The following is a 23,906-nucleotide window of genomic DNA, read 5'->3' as shown; positions in this document are numbered from 1 at the left end:
AGATGGCCATTGAGAGCAGCAGTTGTGACTGACTTGCACATAACAGCAATCCTCCTCGTGGCAACCAATAGCAATAGCACTTAGACTTATATACTGCTTCACTGGTCCTCATTTGGGTCCTCACTGGGTCCTCATTTTACTGACCTCAGAAGAATGGAAGGCTGAGTCAACCTTGAGCTGGTGAGGACTGAACCCCTGGCAGTCAGCAGAATTAGCCTGCAGTACTGCATTCTAACCACTGCACCACCACAGTTCTTGGCATCAACATTGGAATGGAATAGAGAAGATGGCAGTGTCCCCCTCACCCACCATTGCCAAAGTAATAAAAACAATAACAATATGGCCAAGCAAAATACCTGGTCAGTAGAAGCAGCAGACATCTCTAACAAGGATTAGCAACATAGCAGTAGAACTGTTTTCAAACCTAAGTCTAGCACTCCTTCTGTGTTAAAAACTCTCCCTAAGATCTGACAAGCGCTTTGAAAAGTGCCAGTCAAGCATTACTTGGACAGAGGCCTTTATAGAAATCGGTCTTTCCTACAGCACAAAATAGTCAAAACAGTTGCCAGTAACCAGAAAGAAAGTATTCCTTGCAATAGTATAAAATGGCCGAAATTTCTTTGCAGATCTTAAGCACTGATTCTGTCAGTGGCTGCCTCATTAGTGAGGTATGCCATATCTCATCCATGTCAAAAATTGGACTGGGATAAAAGGAAAAACTGGAAAAGCTGTAGAAACTTTTAAGTTGCATAAGCTCTGAACTGGAAATGACAGAGTGTCACACAGTCACGGAAGAAAAAAGCAGTCATTGGAAGCTATTCATACCAAGGGTGGAGGACCTGAGCATGAACACTAAGAGCAGAAAAAAATGTTCTCTTCCTTGCCAAGTAACAAGGAAATATTGTTGATTGTAGAGGCAGCAAAAAAAAAAGTCTTAAGTATACCTGAGGCAAAAACAAAGGATTTCAAAAACCACATTAATTTATCCTTAACCTAAGTTCTGCCTGTCTATTCTCAGTCAACCATCCAGGTCATGGATGTTCTGCCTGTCTATTCTCTCAACCATCCAGGTCATGGTTGTCCCAAAGGTGCTTTTTCAGGAGGCAACTGGACTTTCTTGTTTTTTCTTTGAAGACATTTCGCTTCTCATCCAAGAAGCTTCTTCAGCTCTGACTGGATGGTGGGGAATGGAAAGATTTATATTCCTTAATATAAATCCTTCTATTCCCCATCATCCAGTCAGAGCTGAAGAAGCTTCTTGGATGAGAAGTGAAACATCTTCAAAGAAAAACCAGAAAGTCTAGTGGCCTCCCCATAAAGCACCTTTGGGACTAAGTTCTGCATCCTTTGAAATCATGATTCGGTAGTGGACTTCTGCAGGCAAATAACATACATTCACTATTTAAATGGGCTGGTTCATGCAGTTTGTCACAATCTGTTGCCTTCCAAATGTTCATCTTTCATAACCATTCTGTTAGAAATGGGGTACCTAAGAGAAGGGAAAAATCTCCAGAGAAATCTTAATCATTTTAGCATAAGATATTACAATACTGTTGCACTGTAGCAAGATACAACCACATAATTTTCTTCCTCTTCCCCATGTCAATACAAGTAGCACCTGTAACTGTCAGTGAAGCATTTTTAAATACAGCCTTTCCTTTTAAATATTCTTCTACTACCATTGGAAAAAACCCCAGAGCCCCTCTCTGAGGGAGAGAGGGGGTTAAAAAATGTGATTGACAAATAAATAAATAAATAAATAAATAAATAAATAAATAAATAAATAAATAAATAAATAAAATAAATAAAATAAAATAAAATAAAATAAAATAAAATAAAATAAAATAAAATAAAATAAAATATAAAATAAAATAAAATAAAANAGATGGCCATTGAGAGCAGCAGTTGTGACTGACTTGCACATAACAGCAATCCTCCTCGTGGCAACCAATAGCAATAGCACTTAGACTTATATACTGCTTCACTGGTCCTCATTTGGGTCCTCACTGGGTCCTCATTTTACTGACCTCAGAAGAATGGAAGGCTGAGTCAACCTTGAGCTGGTGAGGACTGAACCCCTGGTAGTCAGCAGAATTAGCCTGCAGTACTGCATTCTAACCACTGCACCACCACAGCTCTTGGCATCAACATTGGAATGGAATAGAGAAGATGGCAGTGTCACCCACCATCGCCAAAGTAATAAAAACAATAACAATATGGCCAAGCAAAACACCTGGTCAGTAGAAGCAGCAGACATCTCTAACAAGGATTAGCAACATAGCAGTAGAACTGTTTTCAAAACTAAGTCTAGCACTCCTTCTGTGTTAAAAACTCTCCCTAAGATCTGACAAGCGCTTTGAAAAGTGCCAGTCAAGCATTACTTGGACAGAGGCCTTTATAGAAATCGGTCTTTCCTACAGCACAAAATAGTCAAGACAGTTGCCAGTAACCAGAAAGAAAGTATTCCTTGCAATAGTATAAAATGGCTGAACTTACTTTGCAGATCTTAAGCACTGATTCTGTCAGTGGCTGTGTCATCAGTGAGGTATGCCATATCTCATCCATGTCAAAAATTGGACTGGGATAAAAGGAAAAACTGGAAAAGCTGTAGAAACTTTTAAGTTGCATAAGCTCTGAACTGGAAATGACAGAGTGTCACACAGTCATGGAAGAAAAAAGCAGTCATTGGAAGCTATTCATACCAAGGGTGGAGGACCTGAGCATGAACACTAAGAGCAGAAAAAAATGTTCTCTTCCTTGTCAAGTAACAAGGAAATATTGTTGATTGTAGAGGCAGCAAAAAAAAGTCTTAAGTATACCTGAGGCAAAAACAAAGGATTTCAAAAACCACATTAATTTATCCTTAACCTAAGTTCTGCCTGTCTATTCTCAGTCAACCATCCAGGTCATGGATGTTCTGCCTGTCTATTCTCTCAACCATCCAGGTCATGGTTGTCCCAAAGGTGCTTTTTCAGGAGGCAACTGGACTTTCTTGTTTTTTCTTTGAAGACGTTTCGCTTCTCATCCAAGAAGCTTCTTCAGCTCTGACTGGATGGTGGGGAATGGAAAGATTTATATTCCTTAATATAAATCCTTCTATTCCCCATCATCCAGTCAGAGCAGAAGAAGCTTCTTGGATGAGAAGTGAAACATCTTCAAAGAAAAACCAGAAAGTCTAGTGGCCTCCCCATAAAGCACCTTTGGGACTAAGTTCTGCATCCTTTGAAATCATGATTCGGTAGTGGACCTCTGCAGGCAAATAACATACATTCACTATTTAAATGGACTGGTTCATGCAGTTTGTCACAATCCGTTGCCTTCCAAATGTTCATCTTTCATAGCCATTCTGTTAGAAATGGGGTACCTAAGAGAAGGGAAAAATCTCCAGAGAAATCTTAATCATTTTAGCATAAGATATTACAATACTGTTGCACTGTAGCAAGATACAACCACATAATTTTCTTCCTCTTCCCCATGTCAATACAAGTAGCACCTGTCAGTGAAGCATTTTTAAATACAGCCTTTCCTTTTAAATATTCTTCTACTACCATTGGAAAACCCCCAGAGCCCCTCTCTGAGGGAGAGAGGGGGTTAAAAAATGTGATTGACAAATAAATAAATAAATAAATAAATAAATAAATAAATAAATAAATAAATAAATAAATAAATAAATAAATAAATTTTCCAAGTAAGTGCCCTTTGTTTCTAAACAATCCCAAAATGTTTCCCTTGCAGATTTGCATTTATCTGCACAATTTATAAAATGTTTCTGCCATTAACATCTCCAAAGGTTAGAATTACTGTATAAGGTCTCCAAGTTTCATTTCACCGAGGTCATTATTAAACTGGCATGTTTCCTTGTTAGTTTCGGTTTTTTTAAATTCAGAATTAGTTTGAGGGTTCACATTTTTATTATAGAAGAACGCTGCAGCATTTATATGTTCCCCCCCCTTAGTTTTAAGTCCCAGGAATAATTATCTTAGAATAATGTATTGCTTTTCTTTCTTTGTGAAATTGCAGAGTACATGGACTGTGACCACAGATCAGTCACAAAATACAAATCTCTGAATTTCCTTGAGACCTAGCAACATTTCTTTTTACCTCTTATCTTGGGTTAGGCAGGAGGAAGCAATTAGAATTCCTTGTAGCATTGGAAGTGTGGGGTGCAGAGATACTAATCATTGTGATGACAAACAAAGCTAGATCAGCAGCTAAGAACCAGGAAGAAGAAAGATACTGCCACTCCCACAGTGCTCATTGTTTTGCTTAACTTGAAACTCTGAAAAGTTTGTCTTTCAGTCCTGGGATTTGCAGGGCTTTTTTTGTCACAGAACGCCCGGAACGGAGTTCCGGCACTTTTTTTTAATGGAACCTTGTAGGGTAGGCAAGGCGGGTTGTATGACATGTGTGAGTTCCGGCACCTTTTTTTGTTTGTTTGTTTGTTTGTTTGTTTTACAAAAAAAGCACTGGGGATTTGTATTTATGCAGTGAGTGGTCTGTATGAAAATAAAAATGAGACAGCAATCTTAATTTCCACTTAAGAACAGAAAGTTACAGATGTGGTGGGGTGCCTCACATCCAGCTTTTGACAATGTCTTAAATCAAAGAGGAACTTATACTTCCTTTACCTTGATTTAAGTCTTTCAAGACTACCTTGACTTTCCCTTGATTCAAGAGTTCATGATTCACTAGTTCTTATTTTCAATTGACCTCACCTAGTGAGTCATACAATTCACTACTTGAACATTAAACCTGTAATGATTGGTTGAATACTTGAGAAATACAAGTCTTTAAAAAATTGGATTAGAATAATTGAGGGTGTTTTCCCCCTTAAAACAACTTATTCTCCCTTTTTCTCTTCCCTTTAAGATTTTCTTGGGATATACCGATGCTGGTGCTAAATTCGTGTTTGGTGAAAAATATACTGATCACTTCTTTGCCTTCAAGGTAAATAGGCATTGTTTTTGTTGTACCTGGCTTACACTGACCAAGTTATAGTGGGTAAGTTTACAAAATGAATCAGTAAAGCACATCACGTTTTGTATGTACAATATTTCCCTAAAAGAAATATTCCTGTTTAAAGTACCAGTCAGTTTCAGCCAGTTCTTTGATGAGAGAAGTATCATTTGGCATTGTCTGAAGTACTATGATATGCTGACCAAAATAATGAACCTGAAAAAGACCAGTTTTAAAGAGGATAGAACAGCATTTGCTTACAGCAACAAATATTATTAATCAGCAAGTTCTTTTGCTCTCAGTTGACTAAATCCATTTTAAAGCAGGAGTTGGGGAACCAGGTGGACTGAGGGGCATCTGGACTCCCTGATTCTTTTCTTGTACTTTTTGCTTTCTCTTTTATTTCTTCTTCTTTTCCTCTTTATGTCACATTAATTCTGATTGGTTTTTATCTTCTTCTTTAAAAGTTTCAATAAAATCATGTTTTTTTTAAAGAAATAAAGCATAGCTGCTCTTTTTTTTGTGTGTGGCACTCAGGAATTCCTTCTCCAGGCATCTTGGTAAGACAAGCATGCTTCTGGAATGTATTATTTTAATTTATTTCGGCCTATGAACACTGACAAATTGTTAGTCTTTGATTACAAGATTGATGGTACAGTATTTTAGAGTTGGTCTGTTTGAACTTTATAACATAGGAAAGCATTTAGATAACTTGGAAACAGTTTTTAACAATAGATGTTTTGTCTTCGACTAGGTGCTGCCTATTATTATTTTCTTCAGTACAGTGATGTCTGTGCTATACCATGTCGGATTCATGCAGTGGCTTATTAAAAAGGTAACAGTGTTCTGGGTACTTTGAGAAGCTTCACAATAATAGACTAGACTAGACTAGACTAGACTAGACTAGACTAGACTAGAATAGAATAGAATAGAATAGAATAGAATAGAATAGAATAGAATAGAATAGAATAGAATTCTTTATTGGCCACATGTGATTGGATACACAAGGAATTTGTTTCCAGTTATAAAATTACAATTTGTCTTTTATAATTATAGAAATATATATAGTACATGGATCAGATTGTTTTTCTTAATTTCCTTTTCTCTTTTAAAAAAGTATGTAGCACTTTTCCCCTAAATCTAATGCATCTTGTAAACTATCATAAAATAACTTTATTTAACCTGAAGCATTCTATATGTCTTGAGCTCATCACTCCCTGTATATTGAGTGGGTATAAGGGATAAAGCTGGCAAGGGTGGGAGCAGAAGTCCTCAGATCAAACAAAACAGAAGGCCCATCTATTCCGTGCAGCCGGCCTGGCGTAGTTTGATTATGTTTTAGTGGCGGTTTTTGTATGGGGTACTTTTAGAGCAGGCCTGTTATTTAATTTGATTTTAGAACAGAAACTTGTGTATATTTATCATGGTTTTTATTATCGCCTGTTCACCGCCCTGAGTCCTGTAAGGGAGATAGGGCGGTATATAAATTCAATAAATAATAAATAAATAATAAATAAAAACCAGTGTGAAAAATCTGAGTAGGTACCTTTCAATTGGTTGAGCAAAGAACGATCATTTATTAAGGTCAGAGGGAAGGCTTAGGATTCAAAAGCTGAGACTCACAGGTAAGTATGTATGTGTGTGTGTGTGCACACGCGTATGTGTGCACATGCGTGCATGAACAAGAGGGGGAATTACTTCACAGTGATGAGTCTACGCAGCTTCTTCCATTAACTAGACATTAAATGTGGGATTTAGTTTAGGGAAGAGTAGATTAATTGTCTGTGAAATCTGATAATAAGTAAAATTCCATTTTCTGTGCAGATAGTCCTCAACTTACAACCACAATTGAGCCCAAAATTTATGTTGCTAAGTGAGATCATTGTTAAGAGAGTTTTGTCCCATTTTGCGATCTTTCTTGTCACAATTGTTAAGCGAATCACTGCAGTTGTTAATGTAGTAGCACGGTTGTTAAGTGAATCTGACTTCCCCATTAACTTTGCTTGTCAGAAGGCTACACAAGGAGATCACGTGACCCCGGGACACTGCAACCGTCATAAATATGAAGCAGTTGCCATGCATCTGAAGTATGATTATGTGACCACAGGGATGCTGCAACGGTTGTAAATGTGAAAACTGGTCATAAGTCATTTTTTTCAGTGCTGTTGTAACTTCATTAAATGAACTGTTGCAAGTTGGAGATTATCTGTACTGACCAGCATGCTGACTGGGAGTTGTAGTCCATACCTCTCAAAGTTAAGAAACATCGGTCTGAAGAATGTTTCAGGGAAGGTCTAAATATATAAGCAAAGTCTATCACTAACTGTCACTTCTAGAATATAATTTCTTCCTTTCATCTGACACAATAAAACTTCAAATTGCAATAAAGCAAGAATAAGATGTGTAAGATAAAAGAGCAAATACTTAATGAATAAATACCAATCTTTTCAGGATATCACCATCTCTTTATCAGTTTCTAGAACCAATACTAGGATTTCATCTTGTTATGGCCTTAGCCCTGCATTACAAAATTCCAGCCCAAGGGCTGGATCTAGGTCTCCTTCAAAGAAAAGTTGAATTATTCTCATGGAAGGGAACTGGAAATGATTATATCCTTCCCATATGATTCCCTGTCTCTCTTCTCATTGAAAGAAACATTGCTGGAGGGCTGTAGAAAGAATTTGGGGAGAAGAAGAGGCTTCCCATCTCTCAAATCTTACCTTGATAATATGAAGCCACTGGTTCAACTTTGAGTTGATTCTGTTTTAAGTGCTGCCTTAGGTCTATATTGTATAATTATCCACATTAAAAAGCCTACTAGATCGTCCAAATGCCTTGATTTCATTCCCACATCTACTATTTCATTGCCTTCTATTCTCAGAAATTCTTCCAGTCAAAATAGTTTAACATTTAGTCTATAATGACAAACAGCTATCTAAACTGTTCAGCAAATATAGGAAGATTATGGTTATTAAAAGGTGCATCCTTTTGTTTGGTAAGTTACATTTTTGGACAAGTTGGAGAGGGGAAAAAAAGCAGGTAGAATTGGTAGAACGGTAGAATTATGTTAGTCTGATCCTGCAATGGAGCTGTGGTGAAATTCCTGGTTTCTGGGGAGACTGGAAGATGTAGGTCCCTGTAATTCTGCCAGAGTATTCATAAACTGTACAACTTACACTATCCAAGCTCTGTTAGTCTTATGCGAATTCTGTAATTTAGACTTTATGTAGCCTGTGCCAATGTAGCAGATTAAACTGATTTATTCGTAGATTCATTATAAAAGCTCAAAGCGGCTTGATATGTTCCAGTTTATAACATTTTGTCTAATCAAGATACGCATGGATGCCCCTGGCAATGATTCTACCCTGGCAGACCTGACTCAGCTAGGGATTCATGTATTGTAAGAAATTGGTATATATTTGGTGTATTCCAAATAGCCTCCTAAAGAAAATTACGGACATGGGAGAATTCCTTACAGAGTTTACTTTAATTCCTTACATGTACTTTAATTCAGTTAAAGTTGTTTGTTGTATTCTATGTACATGATGCAGCTTGAAAATGGCCAAAAGATTAATTTTGTGTATTGTAACTTTCATAGGTTGGATGGATCATGCAAATTACCTTACAGACAAGTCCAGTAGAATCTTTAGTTGCAGCTGGCAATATATTTGTGGGAATGGTAAGTTTGTGAGGCAGAGAAGTAAGCTAATAGACAGAGGACAAACACCTGGGTAAGTATTAACAGCCATGGAAATCATCCATTTAAAATGCCATTGCACAACTCCCAAGAGACAAAGCAGTACAAATATTTAAATTCCAGATACGAAGGAAGGTTCAGCATTTCTAATAATAGGTCAACTATTTTATTGCCTTGGCAGAGTAGACATTCTTACATGGGGCAGTAAGTTTTTTTTTTCTTTTCTTGTTTGTTTCTCATGATTCCAGAAAACTCAGAAGCAAGATAAATTGGTTATTGATTCCCTCTTAGAGCAGAGATGCTGCCTGATATGCAAGAATATTGCAGGTTCATGCTTTTGCATTAGCCTAATGTTCAGATTGGATTTGCATTAGATTATATGAGAAAGGATACCATAAATTCATGCAACAGTGTCCAAAATAGGCACATATTTTCTGTCAAGATTTCCTTCTAAAACAAAAAAACCTATACAATTCTATCTTTTGACCCTTTTTTAACCAGAAGAATGACCCCAGTTCAAACTTCAAAAAGCCAAGGAAGAAGGTATTCAAAATGTTCAAAAAGATTCTTCCTTTACAAGTGTATTCCTTTAGACTAATTAGTGTATTCATTTACACTAATAAATGAGGGCTGGAGGGTTCTATTAAGTTTCCGAGATTCTGAGCTTTATCCCTAATTCTTTGCATTAAAACTCCTTGCTGTCATCCATGTAAAATTTGCTTCGTGAATTCAGGGATCCCAAACCCCCAATCAACTGGGCAACAAGGCCACGCAAGTGGCAGGCAAGCACGGAAAGCTCCATTTGCACGAGCAGAGTGCCTGTGCATGAAACCATCCCCTCCCCCCCACACACACACTGACAGTCCACGGGGCTGGAAAGGTTGGGGACCGCTGTCCTGGATCATATCTGTAGGAGAAAAGCAGGCAGAGCTGGGGGCTGGAGTTAAACACATCATCGGTTAAGAGTTCTTACGTTGCCACAAGTGACCCAAGTCCAGCCCCCCTTGAATTTGTTGACCTTTATCAAGTGCCAGTTTAATGCTGACTGTTAGTTGACTGCATTCTTGTCAATAGGCTTGAATAATAAATCTTCTGTACTGCAACTTCACATGTGGCCCTGATCCTTTGCACCTGACAATAACCTGTGGCATGGGGGCTTGACAGACCATTCTAAAATATAAGAGGAAGATATAAGTAAAATCTGCTTACTTGATTTCTTTTTCTTACAGTCGGAGTCTCCTCTCATGGTAAAACCATATCTGCCCTATGTTACCAAGTCTGAACTCCATGCTATCATGACAGCGGGATTTGCCACCATTGCTGGAAGTGTTTTAGGAGCATATATTTCCTTTGGGGTAAGAATGGAAGCACAGTAATTGATAATGATTATTTTATCTTGTTTGTAGTCAGGAGTTTGTGGTGTTAAACATGATTCGTTTTCATTAGCTGTTTTGCCTCATTAGGGATCTTTCTTTCTTTCTTTCTTTCTTTCTTTCTTTTCTTTTCTTTTTGTATTTCCTCATTTCTTGAAGCTACCGTAAACCTAATGATACCACTCTCTTATATCAGGGTGATGTCTTTTTGCTACTGAGAGTTGACACTGTGGTCATTGAATTTGCTTTTGAGGTCTATGATTTCCAGAGCTTTCTAGACTTCTTTCTCTAGTTAAAATTCCCCTTTCTCGTACAAAATCCTGCCTGTTCTTTAAAATGCTGTTGGCCTCCATTTTTTCATATTATTCCAATATATTTTATTACAGCTTCTAAAACAACATTTTTTTTCAACCCATCTCTAAAGCACGCTAACTGGGAAATTCTGGGAAGTAAAGCCCACACTGACTTGAAGTCGCTGAGGTTGAATAACACTGTCCTAATGTAAAAAAATAATTCGTTTTCATTTGTCAGGTTTCACCTTCCCATTTATTAACTGCTTCTGTGATGTCTGCACCAGCAGCTTTAGCTATTGCTAAACTCTTCTGGCCTGAGACTGAAAATCCCCAGATAAATGCCCAAGAGGGTACAAAAATGGAAAAAGGGTAAGCAATTTATATGTTTATGTTATATTTTCATGGCTGCTGGACTTAGTAACACTTTGAAAAACCATAGAGATAGATGCTCATCTACGGACTATTCAATTAACTGAAACTAGAAGAAACATACCTGGGGAACACAAATCTGCTTTTGGTTGATTTGAGCAAAGTCATCTGCAATGAAAAGAACTTACTTAGATAATATTGCCATTATTCCCATGCCATTGAGTTCTTGCTACCTCAGACAGAGGCTCAAATATCAACAAATTGGTTCCCATTAGTGCCCACCTGTAAGAAGAAAAAGGCGCAGCTGCTGAATTGCTAGTTTCCACAAAGCCATTTGAAAACACAAAGCATCAGTAAGAAAGAATTAAAGCTCATAACTCTCACAATCTAAGAACTTAAATAAGGGAAAATAGAACTGGCCATTTCAGCTGTCTGGTAGCCATAAACACACTTAGCACAAATATGATTCACCTCCTAATTCACAGGCAATGAATATGATCAAATAATTCATCAGCATCTAATAATTAATGATAATCAATTATTAATAAACATTAAATTAATTAACAGCTGCTTGAGGTTATTTATTCTGTTCCCCTCACTGTAGGATCAACAGATGCTAAAGATCTGCATTCCTGTTTTAAGCCCTCATAAGTGCTTTTTTACATTCACAAAAGTTTCTCTCAGTGTCAAAATTATTAACAATATTAAATATTGCTTTGAATATTATTCTGGTTGCTGGCCCTCCTGATATTTTAAAAAGGATGAATACTGTTATTGTAGGGGAAAGATTGTTTTGACTGTTTGGTTGGCTAAATTTGCACTTTGAGCCATACAAATGTCACATTAATGTGCACCTTTTCTTTTGCTGCTGAAGAGAAGCTAGGAACCTGTTGGAAGCTGCCAGCCAAGGTGCCAGTGCTGCCATCCCCCTGGTAGCCAACATTGCTGTGAATCTGATTGCCTTCCTTGCTTTATTGGCCTTCTTTAACGCAGTCCTGTCTTGGCTGGGGAACATGTTTGACTACCCACAACTGAGCTTTGAGGTATTGTCCTATCAGCTGTTAGCTCAAGCAAGGGGTATGGGAGATGTAGCCTAGACTTCACTTCAGCCTACTATTAAGAGGATATCTGAAGTTGTAGATTATGCCTTAAGGCAGGGGTGTTCAGTCTTGGCAACTTTAAGACATATGGACTTCAACTCCCAGCATGGCTGGCTGGGGAATTCTGGGAGTTGAAGTCCCCAAGTCTTAAAGTTGTCAACGTACGATATTTGTGTTTCCTTGCACTGATGTATCTACTGTCTGCTAAGAATTATTAGAAGAAGGCACTCTTCTGAATACTGAAGTATTTGACCAGGCACTTTTCTGTAACAGAGAGTCTGCAAAAAAATTCTTCGTTGTTGTGATATTAAAAATAGGGTTTTTGTGTGAGAGGTAGAAAGATGTCTGTGCTCCTGTGTGACTAATTCTGGATTTCCTTGCATGGAAGCAGGAAGGAGGGGCAGCTGAAAGGATAAATCAACCATCAAAAAAAAATCAGGCACAATGATTAATTAACATGTTATACAAACTACAAACTACTGGTAAGGAGTTCAATGTGCAAAATGCAGGGGAGTAAATGGCTACTTCATGCCATTTACATGCCAAGAATCATGTAGTGAGTGCATTTGCCTTGTGTTTTAATTTTTTACTGCTGAGACCCAAATAATGAATGGGACATGAATAAGGCACATGTGTGTGTGATGTACACACACACATAGACACACATACAGGTAGTCCTCAACTTATGCACTCAATTGAGCCAAAAATTTCTGTTGCGAAGCGAGGCAGTTGTTAAGTGAGTTTTGCCCCATTTTACAACCTTTCTTGCCACAGCTGTTAAGTGAATCACTGCAATAGTTAAGATAGTAACATGGTTGTCAAGTGAATCTGGCTTCCCTATTGACTTTGCTGGTCAGAAGGTCGCAAAAGGTGATTACATGACCCCAGGACACTGCAGCCATCCTAAATATATGCCTATTGCCAAGCATACAAATTTTGATCACGTGACCATGGGAATGCTACAACAGTCATAAGTGTGAAAAACAGTTATAGTCACTTTTTTCAGTGCCATTGTAACTTTGAACAGTCACTAAACAAATAGTTGTAAGTCAAAGACTGTAGATCTTAAAGAAAAAAATTCTGCTTGTTTCCAGGTGGTCATGACAAATAAGTCACACAAATTCTGTTTGTGTTGCAGTTTACCAATAAAGGCACTACTGTACTTCTATGTATCATCTGTTTGGTTAATATCCCCAGATCATTGTATGAAAATTGGGTGCACAACTTGAGACTTCAATGTCACAGCCCAGTAACCTCCATAGGTTTATACAATCATTTGATTTAATCATTATTATGATTAAGCTTACAGAATCATATAATTAAAGTTGTTACCGAATTTACCTTTTTTAAGTCATATAAGAATACTAATTTTAAATATATAGGTAGAATGGAATTGTATTAATTAAACATACATTTAATTAAATTTACATATACATGAAATAAAATCTAACTCCACCTGTGATCCCCATATAATTGGTCAAAACCCATGAAAATTCAGGTGTACCTCTGTTGAACAAACATAGAAAAAAAAAGGCTCCCACTTCAGTAAAAACTGCTGATTAATCTAGACAATCAGTTAACATATTCACAATGAGCAAGAAATCATCAGATGGAAAGCAAGGGGAAAAAACTGGATGACTGTCCCTGCTTTAACTATGTACTATGAGCAGATGGGTCTAAAATGCAACCATAAATAAATAAAAAGGGAAATGATCACATGGAGGGAAAGGGCAGAATTAATTCATTACAGGTTGAGCCAATTATTTATGTATTATTAGGGCATGCGTGAATGCAGAACCTTCTGCATTAAAGTGCTTCCACTTAATGTAACATATGGTACCGTGGAAATTATAAATGGATGGGAAAAACATTTAGAATGGCAAAAAAAGGAAAGAAGGAGTTCAATTCCCATTGAGAGCAAAAAGAATATCACTTTAAGCATAGAAGAAAAATATGGCAAGCTAGGTGCAGATGCTTACCTTGGAAGCAGCCGCAGTCCTGATGCAGTTAAAGAAAAGAGTAATGGATTGCTTAACAATCTAATGATGCTTCATCTATCTAGCTACAAGGGACCATTTATAAAAGCACTCAGTGAGGAGGTTTTTAATGCAGTAAACAAAAGGGATACAGCTGGCCTGGACAGTTTCCCAAGAGAATTTTTTTTTCTGCTTTCTAATGGAGCATAAAGGAAACACAAATACTTTTTGAGCACAATATTCAACCTTGTTGAGAGTGGCCCCAATTGCCTGATAGGCAAAGAGATCCTAATTAGTTAAAACATGGCTTCTTCCTGCCTTTCTGCCTCAGTTTGAATATTCATTTGAAAATGTTCCACCCCAATCCACAGACTCCAGGTAGGATAGAAAGAGAATTGAACCCTCATTCCTCAGCCCAAGCCACATTACAGATTTTATTCTCCTGCATATGTTTTTAATGCCTGTTTAATGGCCAGATTAATTTTTCCCCCAGTGACTCAGAAATATCAAATCATTTTACCCTTGAGCAAAAGGCTATGAACGAATTTAGTGGGTATTTCCTATTAGCCAGTCTGAAAGAAAATAATTCCTTTCATCTACTGAAGCAGATTTTGAGGTTTCAAGAATGTGGTGAGTTAAGCGATGCTATGACTGCCCTTTCTCGGGTCTGGAGGTTGTGGAGATCTGGTTAGGGAGCAATATATTAAAACTGAGCCCTGGCAAGATGGAGTGGCTGTGAGTGCCACTTTGGGTGGTACCATTTTTGGTGATGGATGGGGTGGCACTGCTCCAGGCAATTGTATGTCCCATCTATTAGTCTAATGTCATCCTATCAATAGGATAAAAATTAACAGTGGATGCTCTAGAGCTGCATCTACTATTAACACTGATCTGGTGTCTCAGTCAAGAAAGAAAAGACTTTACCCATAGGAATGACTAAATTAAATTAGAGTTAAATTAAGCTAAATTGGTAGGAAAGAGTTAAGTTTTTGTCCCCTCTAAATTGGGATCTCTTTCACTATTTTTGTTAAAACAGCTCAGTTTGAGATGTAGATTTCCATAGTGTAGTTTGGCTTTTCTAGCAACCCATTTTATGTGATGATCTTGCAAATAGTACAGTATTCTTGTGATATAATAATGATGTAATAATGTTTTACTATTCATTCTCTCCACTCAATGTATAATTTTACAGATTCAATCACCTGTCTCCTGAAAATAGGGGATAGTTTTATGTCATTCTTGGATCTAAACCAATCCCTAAGGCCATTTAAAGGGTGGGAATGCTTTTTTATTTAGTTATATTTTTTTTCTCTTTCTGGACTAAGATGTAGTGTCCATAATAAATAGACTGTTTAATCTTGAGACTACACTGCTAGATAAAAGTTTTAGCTGATAACAAGACATTTTAAGCATACTGTATTTATTGCCTCTAACAATAACAACAACAACAACAACAACAACAACAATAATAATAATAATAATAATAATAATAATAATAATAATAATAATAATAATACAGTTGGAAGGGACCTTGGAGGTCATCTAGTCCAACCCCCTGCTCAGGCAGGAAACCCTATACCATTTCGGGCAAATGGCTGTCCAGTCTCTTCTTAAAAACTTCCAGTGTTGGTGCATTCACAGCTTCTGGAGGCAGGTTGTTCCACTGGTTAATTGTTCTGTCAGGAAGTTTCTCCTTAGTTCATCTAGATTGCTTCTCTCCTTGATTAGTTTCCATCCATTGCTTCTTGTCCTGCTTTCAGGCACTTTGGAAAATAGCTTGACTCCCTCTTCTCTGTGGCAGCCCCTGAGATATTGGAACACTGCTATCATGTCCCCCCTCATCCTTCTCTTCATTAAATTAGACATACCCAATTCCAGCAATCATTCCTTATATGCTTTAGCCTCCAGTCCCCTAATCATCTTTGTTGCTCTTCTCTGTACTCTTTCTAGAGTCTCTTTTTTACATCGTGGTGACCAAAACTGGATGCAGTATTCCAAGTGTGGCCTTACCAGGGCATTCTAAAGTGGTATTAATACTTCACGTGATCTTGATTCTATCCCTCTGTTAATGCAGCCCAGCACTGTGTTGGCTTTTTTGGCAGCTGCAGCACACTGCTGGCTCATATTTAAGTGATTGTCCACTAGGACTCCAAGATCCCTCTCACAGTTACTACTATTGAGCAAGGTACCACCTATACTATACCTGTACATTTGGTTTTTCTTGCCTAAAGGTAGAACCTTACTTTTTTACCATTGAATTTCATTTTGTTAGATAGCGCCCAGTGTTCAAGTCTGTCCAGATCCTTCTGTATCTTAAGCCCATCTTCTGGAGTGTTGGCTATTCCTGCCAGCTTGGTGTCGTCTGCAAATTTGATGAGTTCCCCATCTATCCTCTCATCCAAATTGTTGATGAAGATGTTGAAGAGCACTGGGCCTAGAATAGAGTCCTGGGGCACCCCACTACACACTTTCCTCCATGTAGATGTAGTTCCATTGAGGACCACACGCTGAGTATGGCCGGTCAGCCAGCTACGAATCCATCTGGTGGTGATGCTGTCTAACCCACATTTTTCTATCTTATCAAGTAGTAGGTTGTGATATACTTTATCAAATGCCTTACTGAAGTCTAGGTAAATTATATCCACAGCATTCCTTTGGTCCACTAATTTTGTCACTTGGTCAAAGAATGCAATAAGATTTATCTGGCATGATCTGTTTTTGACAAACCCATGTTGGCTTTTAGTAATGACTTTGTTTGCCTCTAGGTCAGTGGTGGCAAACCTATGGCATGCGTGACAGAGGTGGCACTCAGAGCCCTCTCAGTGGGCACGCGCACCGTGCCCCGGAGATGGCAACTGTTCCTCTTCAAGCAGCCACCTGCTAACTCACCAAGGTCCCACGTGGCTGGATGCAACCCGGCACGGCTGGTTTCCCTCCCCCCGTCCCCTCCCTCCTGGCCTCGCATGCTCTCCTTTTCCCGGGCACGACCCACTGCATCACCTCCTCAGCTGTCGGCCGGCCAGCCAGCTCAGAGGCGGCTTCTCTGAACTGCTGGCGGCGGGCTGCAGAGCCCCAGAGTGTGCCGGTTGAGGGGCCAGCAGGCTGTGGCTGTTGATGGACACCATTGGCCCCCATGCGCTCGCTGGCCTCTGTGTGTGGGGCCCGATGGTGTCAGGCAGCAGCCGCCCTGCCTCGCCTCACCCCGCAGGACAAGCTTCCTGCCTACCACCGCACCTGCCAGAGACCCCCTGGATCTCCCCCAACCCTGCCCACACCCACAGGTGTCCCTCCCCACGAGCAACATTGAGGTGACCACACCCACCTTGGCCACACCCACCCAATCTGCCATGACTACAGCCACGCCCCTCCAGTGGGCCACACCCACCTGGCACCCGGCAATAAATAAGTGGGTTTTGGATTGCAGTTTGGGCACTCGGTCTCTAAAAGGTTCGCCATCACTGCTCTAGGTGTTCGCTGATTTGTTGTTTGATTATCTTTTCCAGAATCTTCCCAGGTATTGAGGTCAGGCTAATAGGTCTGTAATTTCCTGTANATGTCATCCTATCAATAGGATAAAAATTAACAGTGGATGCTCTAGAGCTGCATCTACTATTAACACTGATCTGGTGTCTCAGTCAAGAAAGAAAAGACTTTACCCATAGGAATGACTAAATTAAATTAGAGTTAAATTAAGCTAAATTGGTAGGAAAGAGTTAAGTTTTTGTCCCCTCTAAATTGGGATCTCTTTCACTCTTTTTGTTAAAACAGCTCAGTTTGAGATGTAGATTTCCATAGTGTAGTTTGGCTTTTCTAGCAACCCATTTTATGTGATGATCTTGCAAATAGTACAGTATTCTTGTGATATAATAATGATGTAATAATGTTTTACTATTCATTCTTTCCACTCAATGTATAATTTTACAGATTCAATCACCTGTCTCCTGAAAATAGGGGATAGTTTTATGTCATTCTTGGATCTAAACCAATCCCTAAGGCCATTTAAAGGGTGGGAATGCTTTTTTATTTAGTTATATTTTTTTTCTCTTTCTGGACTAAGATGTAGTGTCCATAATAAATAGACTGTTTAATCTTGAGACTACACTGCTAGATAAAAGTTTTAGCTGATAACAAGACATTTTAAGCATACTGTATTTATTGTCTCTAACAATAACAACAACAACAACAACAACAACAACAACAACAACAATAATAATAATAATAATAATAATAATAATAATAATAATAATACAGTTGGAAGGGACCTTGGAGGTCATCTAGTCCAACCCCCTGCTCAGGCAGGAAACCCTATACCATTTCGGGCAAATGGCTGTCCAGTCTCTTCTTAAAAACTTCCAGTGTTGGTGCATTCACAGCTTCTGGAGGCAGGTTGTTCCACTGGTTAATTGTTCTGTCAGGAAGTTTCTCCTTAGTTCATCTAGATTGCTTCTCTCCTTGATTAGTTTCCATCCATTGCTTCTTGTTCTGCTTTCAGGCACTTTGGAAAATAGCTTGACTCCCTCTTCTCTGTGGCAGCCCCTGAGATATTGGAACACTGCTATCATGTCCCCCCTCATCCTTCTCTTCATTAAATTAGACATACCCAATTCCAGCAATCATTCCTTATATGCTTTAGCCTCCAGTCCCCTAATCATCTTTGTTGCTCTTCTCTGTACTCTTTCTAGAGTCTCTTTTTTACATCATGGTGACCAAAACTGGATGCAGTATTCCAAGTGTGGCCTTACCAGGGCATTCTAAAGTGGTATTAATACTTCACGTGATCTTGATTCTATCCCTCTGTTAATGCAGCCCAGCACTGTGTTGGCTTTTTTGGCAGCTGCAGCACACTGCTGGCTCATATTTAAGTGATTGTCCACTAGGACTCCAAGATCCCTCTCACAGTTACTACTATTGAGCAAGGTACCACCTATACTATACCTGTACATTTGGTTTTCCTTGCCTAAAGGTAGAACCTTACTTTTTTACCATTGAATTTCATTTTGTTAGATAGCGCCCAGTGTTCAAGTCTGTCCAGATCCTTCTGTATCTTAAGCCCATCTTCTGGAGTGTTGGCTATTCCTGCCAGCTTGGTGTCGTCTGCAAATTTGATGAGTTCCCCATCTATCCTCTCATCCAAATTGTTGATGAAGATGTTGAAGAGCACTGGGCCTAGAATAGAGTCCTGGGGCATCCCACTACACACTTTCCTCCATGTAGATGTAGTTCCATTGAGGACCACACACTGAGTATGGCCGGTCAGCCAGCTACGAATCCATCTGGTGGTGATGCTGTCTAACCCACATTTTTCTATCTTATCAAGTAGTAGGTTGTGATATACTTTATCAAATGCCTTACTGAAGTCTAGGTAAATTATATCCACAGCATTCCTTTGGTCCACTAATTTTGTCACTTGGTCAAAGAATGCAATAAGATTTATCTGGCATGATCTGTTTTTGACAAACCCATGTTGGCTTTTAGTAATGACTTTGTTTGCCTCTAGGTCAGTGGTGGCAAACCTATGGCATGCGTGACAGAGGTGGCACTCAGAGCCCTCTCAGTGGGCACGCCCACCATGCCCCGGAGATGGCAACTGTTCCTCTTCAAGCAGCCACCTGCTAACTCACCAAGGTCCCACGTGGCTGGATGCAACCCAGCATGGCTGGTTTCCCTCCCCCCGTCCCCTCCCTCCTGGCCTCGCATGCTCTCCTTTTCCCGGGCACGACCCACTGCATCACCTCCTCAGCTGTCGGCCGGCCAGCCAGCTCAGAGGCGGCTTCTCTGAACTGCTGGCAGCGGGCTGCAGAGCCCCAGAGTGTGCCGGTTGAGGGGCCAGCAGGCTGTGGCTGTTGATGGACACCATTGGCCCCCATGCGCTCGCTGGCCTCTGTGTGTGGGGCCCGATGGTGTCAGGCAGCAGCCGCCCTGCCTCGCCTCACCCCGCAGGACAAGCTTCCTGCCTACCACCGCACCTGCCTGAGACCCCCTGGATCTCCCCCAACCCTGCCCACACCCACAGGTGTCCCTCCCCACGAGCAACATTGAGGTGACCACACCCACCTTGGCCACACCCACCCAATCTGCCATGACCACAGCCACGCCCCTCCAGTGGGCCACACCCACCTGGCACCCGGCAATAAATAAGTGGGTTTTGGATTGCAGTTTGGGCACTCGGTCTCTAAAAGGTTCGCCATCACTGCTCTAGGTGTTCGCTGATTTGTTGTTTGATTATCTTTTCCAGAATCTTCCCAGGTATTGAGGTCAGGCTAATAGGTCTGTAATTTCCTGTATTCATTTTTTTTCCCTTTTTTGAAGATGGGAACTACATCAGTTCTTTTCCAGTCCTCTGGTAGTTCCCCAGTGCTCCAGGATCTTTGAAAAATATAGTTCAGTGGTTCTGAGATCACATCTGCCAGTTCCTTGAGAACCTTGGGGTGTAGGTCTAGGCTGGACAGGTGCTCACTTACCATTTTCTTGCCTATCTTAACTTGTGTTTCTATTCTGTTTTTTATGGCACTGTTTTTGATAGGTTGGACTATTTTTTCCCTTTGTGTAAAGACAGATGCAAAAAATGAGTTAAATAGTTCTGCTTTCTCCCTGTTGCTTGTCATCTTCTTGCCACTTTCCCCCACTAATGGATCAATCATTTCCTTAACTTTTTTCTTGTTTTTTACATGTTGAAAGAAGCTTTTTTTTTGTTATTTTTGACTTTGGTCGCAAGCCTTAGTTCATTTTGAACCTTAGCTTTCCTCACTTCATCTTTGCAGGCTCGGGCTATTTGCTGATATTCTGCCTTAGTTATGTGCCCCTCTTTCCACTTTTTATACTTGTCCTTTTTATCTTTCAATTTATCAGAGAGTTCTTTATGCAGCCATACTGGTTTCTTTTGAGAGCTGTTATTTTTCTTCTTTGTTGGTATTGTGCTAGACTGGGCTTTTATTGTCTCACTTTTCAAAATTTCCCAAGCTTCTTGAGTTGTTTTCCCCTTGAGGATTCTCATCCATGGAATCCTTCCCAAACCCTCTCTAAGTTTATTGAAATTAGCTCTCTTAAAGTCCAAGGCTCTAGTTTGACTGTGTTCTATTGCTTGTGCTTCCATAATGTTGAATTCCAATATTGCATGATCACTTCCCAAGGTTCCTGTGGCTTCAACGCCTTCTATCATTTCATCTCTGATAATGAGAATTAGACCCAATGTGGCTAATCCCCTAGTTCCCTTCTCTACTTTTTGGGAGACAAAGTTGTCTGCTAGGTTTTATACTGCTTCAGAATTTGCTTGTGTGATCAATAAGTCAATAGGTGCTCAATAAGGTTTACAGCTCATATTTCTCTTTGTTCTTGTTTTATCCCTTATAGATAATCTGTTCATATCTGTTTATGCCATTTTCTTTTATGATGGGAGTAGATTGGGAAGACAGCTTTATTGTTGGTGGGCTGCTTGGTTACAAGACTTTCTTCAATGAATTTGTGGCTTATGAACACCTTGCAACCTTGATTAAACTAAGAAAGAAGGGAGGAGAAATGTACATCAGTGGTGTGAAACAGTACCTGAGTGTAAGTATTCCTGTACAATTCTGTTTCATTAAATCTAATACCTCACAGATTTTTGTCTGGTGGACTTTCCCAGAACCTATTTCTGAATTAAAGTGACTATGTTAGGCATGGGTTCCTACAGATCTGAAGCCACAATTGATATAAATATTTTTGTAATACCATTTTCTTGTGGTTCATAATCCAAGTTATGCCTTGGTTGAATTTAATAATATTGTCTATAACCCAAATGAATATTTGGGGGTGTATGACTGTACATAACTTTAGCACTGAAGTAAAATAGGGGTCAAAGAGAAGGAGAATTCTGATTTATTCTACTATTGTGTAATCAGCTGGTGCATTGAGAACAGCAGGAAAGACAAGTGAGAATTTGCTCTCATACATTTGCTGTCCTTGAATTAAGATGACGCTATTAGATGAATTCATTGGGGGGAAAGCAAATTTTCTACTAGCATTATAAAATCCAAATCACAAAACTGTATTAAGTTTTGAAAAAAAATAATGAAACTATAATATTCATCATGTTTACACAATAAAACCCATTTTCTGGATTCACACAGTATGTTGAATCAGATACTGAGTAAATGGCCTTGGATACAACATACTAAGTCTCAGTCTCTCTCTCTCTCTCCCTCCCTCCTTCCCTCTCTCTCTCTCTCTTCTTCCCTCTCCCTCTCCCTCTCCCTCTCCCTCTCCCTCTCCCTCTCCCTCTCTCTCTCTCTCTCTCTCTCTCTCTCTCACACACACACACACACACCAACCCTAACCAAATCTAATATTTTATAGAAATATAACTGCTAGGCCATTAAACCTGCCCTAATTAATCTAAGTTCCAGTCCATTAGGAACTTTGTTCACTGATGAATAATTTAGCCATAGTCATGATAGTTGTGTGGTCAAATTGGAGGAAACATTCAGGAAAATATTTTGCACCTTATTGTTTAAAAAACTTGCAAAGTCTTTTTACCTAGACATGACCACAGGATAATGCAGATCTGTTCACAATGGGAAGCTGTGTTTCTCTCAATTTTTTTTTTTTAAGATTTTTTTCTTTAAGATATCAAATGCACTACTAAGCCTGCTCATTCTTTTGAAAACCATATGCAGAGTGACATCTATATGCACAAAATTCAAATATGTGCATGATTAGAATTGACACACTATGCGCATGTTCCATTTTCTACTAAGAAATTTCAGCAAAATAGCTGACACATCTGAAATAGCCCTTGGCAATAAAGTATTACATGTGTTTGCTAATGGCTTCAGACATACCAGTGTTGAAATTAGCTACATTTTGAGAAATTCTAGCCACTATCAGAAAACCATCAACATGACTACAAAAAAAAACAAAACCTAAAGGAAAATTGGATTTTTTTTATTGGAAGTTCAAGTTCTCTATTTCAGCATCATATATATATAATGGAATCTAGTCATGGGAACCAGATGTTTTATCTGATAAATATATAAAGGGTATGAAAATTTTCTATTTCTATTTCTGGCTTCTTCTAATATGTAATTCTTCGTAGCAGAGGGGAGAGGACATGGGGAAATTCTAAATTTATTCTCATCCAAAACCATATACAGACATTACGCCCTTATTGTATGTTCAAATGCCATTAACCAGAAACTAAAAACGGTTTTCTTTCTCAAAGAGAAAGTAATTGGTCTTTTGGTTTATTTCAGATACGATCTGAAACAATTGCCACTTACGCGCTTTGTGGATTTGCAAATTTTGGTTCGGTGGGCATGATACTTGGAGCACTATGTAAGAATCATGCATACTTCTTATATTATATTATTATTATATTATATTATTATATTATATTATATTTATTATTATATTATATTATATTATATTATATTATATTATATTATATTATATTATATTATATTATATTATATTATATTATATTATATTATATTATTATATTATATTATATTATATTATATTATATTATATTATATTATATTATATTATATTATATTATATTAATATTATATTTATTATATTATATTATATTATATTATATTATATTATATTATATTATATTATATTATATTATATTATATTATATTATATTATATTATATTATATTATATTATATTATATTATATTATATTATATTATATTATATTATATTATATTATATTATTATCCCCTTTATGGATTATTGCCTTGTCGTGGCGAAGGGGCTTGCATAACTCAATGAAGCTATGAGCTATGCCATGTAGGGCCACCCAAGACGGACAGGTCATAGCAGAGAGTTCTGACAAAATGTGATCCACTGGAGAAGGAAATGGCAAACCACTCCAGTATCTTTGCCATGAAAACCCCATGGACAGTACTAAAAGGCAAAAAGATATGATGCTGGAAGATGAGCCCCTCAGGTCGGAAGTACAATATGCTACTGGGGAAGAGCAGAGGGCTAGTACTAGTAGCGTCAGAAAGAATGAAGCGACTGGGCCAAAGCCGAAAGGACGCTCAGCTGTGGATATATCTGGTGGTGAAAGGAAAGTCCGATGCTCCATAGGAACCTGGAATGTAAGATCCATGAGTCAAGGCAAGCTAGACGTAGTCAAACAAGAGATGACAAGACT

General features: G+C 38.7%; 1 protein-coding gene across 1 annotated transcript in view; it reads left to right on the top strand.

Annotated features, from left to right (window-relative positions):
* Positions 1–2,482: 2,482 nt before the first annotated feature.
* Positions 2,483–23,906, top strand: part of SLC28A3 (solute carrier family 28 member 3) — a 27,875-nt gene continuing 6,451 nt past the window's right edge. Inside the window, exons 1-9 of the mRNA XM_029286446.1 lie at positions 2,483–2,545; positions 4,870–4,947; positions 5,711–5,791; positions 8,555–8,635; positions 9,883–10,008; positions 10,558–10,688; positions 11,563–11,731; positions 21,115–21,312; positions 22,992–23,073. Of these exons, the coding sequence (XP_029142279.1) occupies positions 2,483–2,545; positions 4,870–4,947; positions 5,711–5,791; positions 8,555–8,635; positions 9,883–10,008; positions 10,558–10,688; positions 11,563–11,731; positions 21,115–21,312; positions 22,992–23,073 (1,009 nt within the window). The remainder of the gene's footprint in view (positions 2,546–4,869; positions 4,948–5,710; positions 5,792–8,554; positions 8,636–9,882; positions 10,009–10,557; positions 10,689–11,562; positions 11,732–21,114; positions 21,313–22,991; positions 23,074–23,906) is intronic.

This window comes from Protobothrops mucrosquamatus, unplaced genomic scaffold, assembly GCF_001527695.2.
Source record: "Protobothrops mucrosquamatus isolate PMUCROS unplaced genomic scaffold, P.Mucros_1.0 scaffold3687, whole genome shotgun sequence".
Classification (NCBI taxonomy): domain Eukaryota; kingdom Metazoa; phylum Chordata; class Lepidosauria; order Squamata; family Viperidae; genus Protobothrops; species Protobothrops mucrosquamatus.
This window is presented reverse-complemented; position numbering and strand designations above follow the sequence as displayed.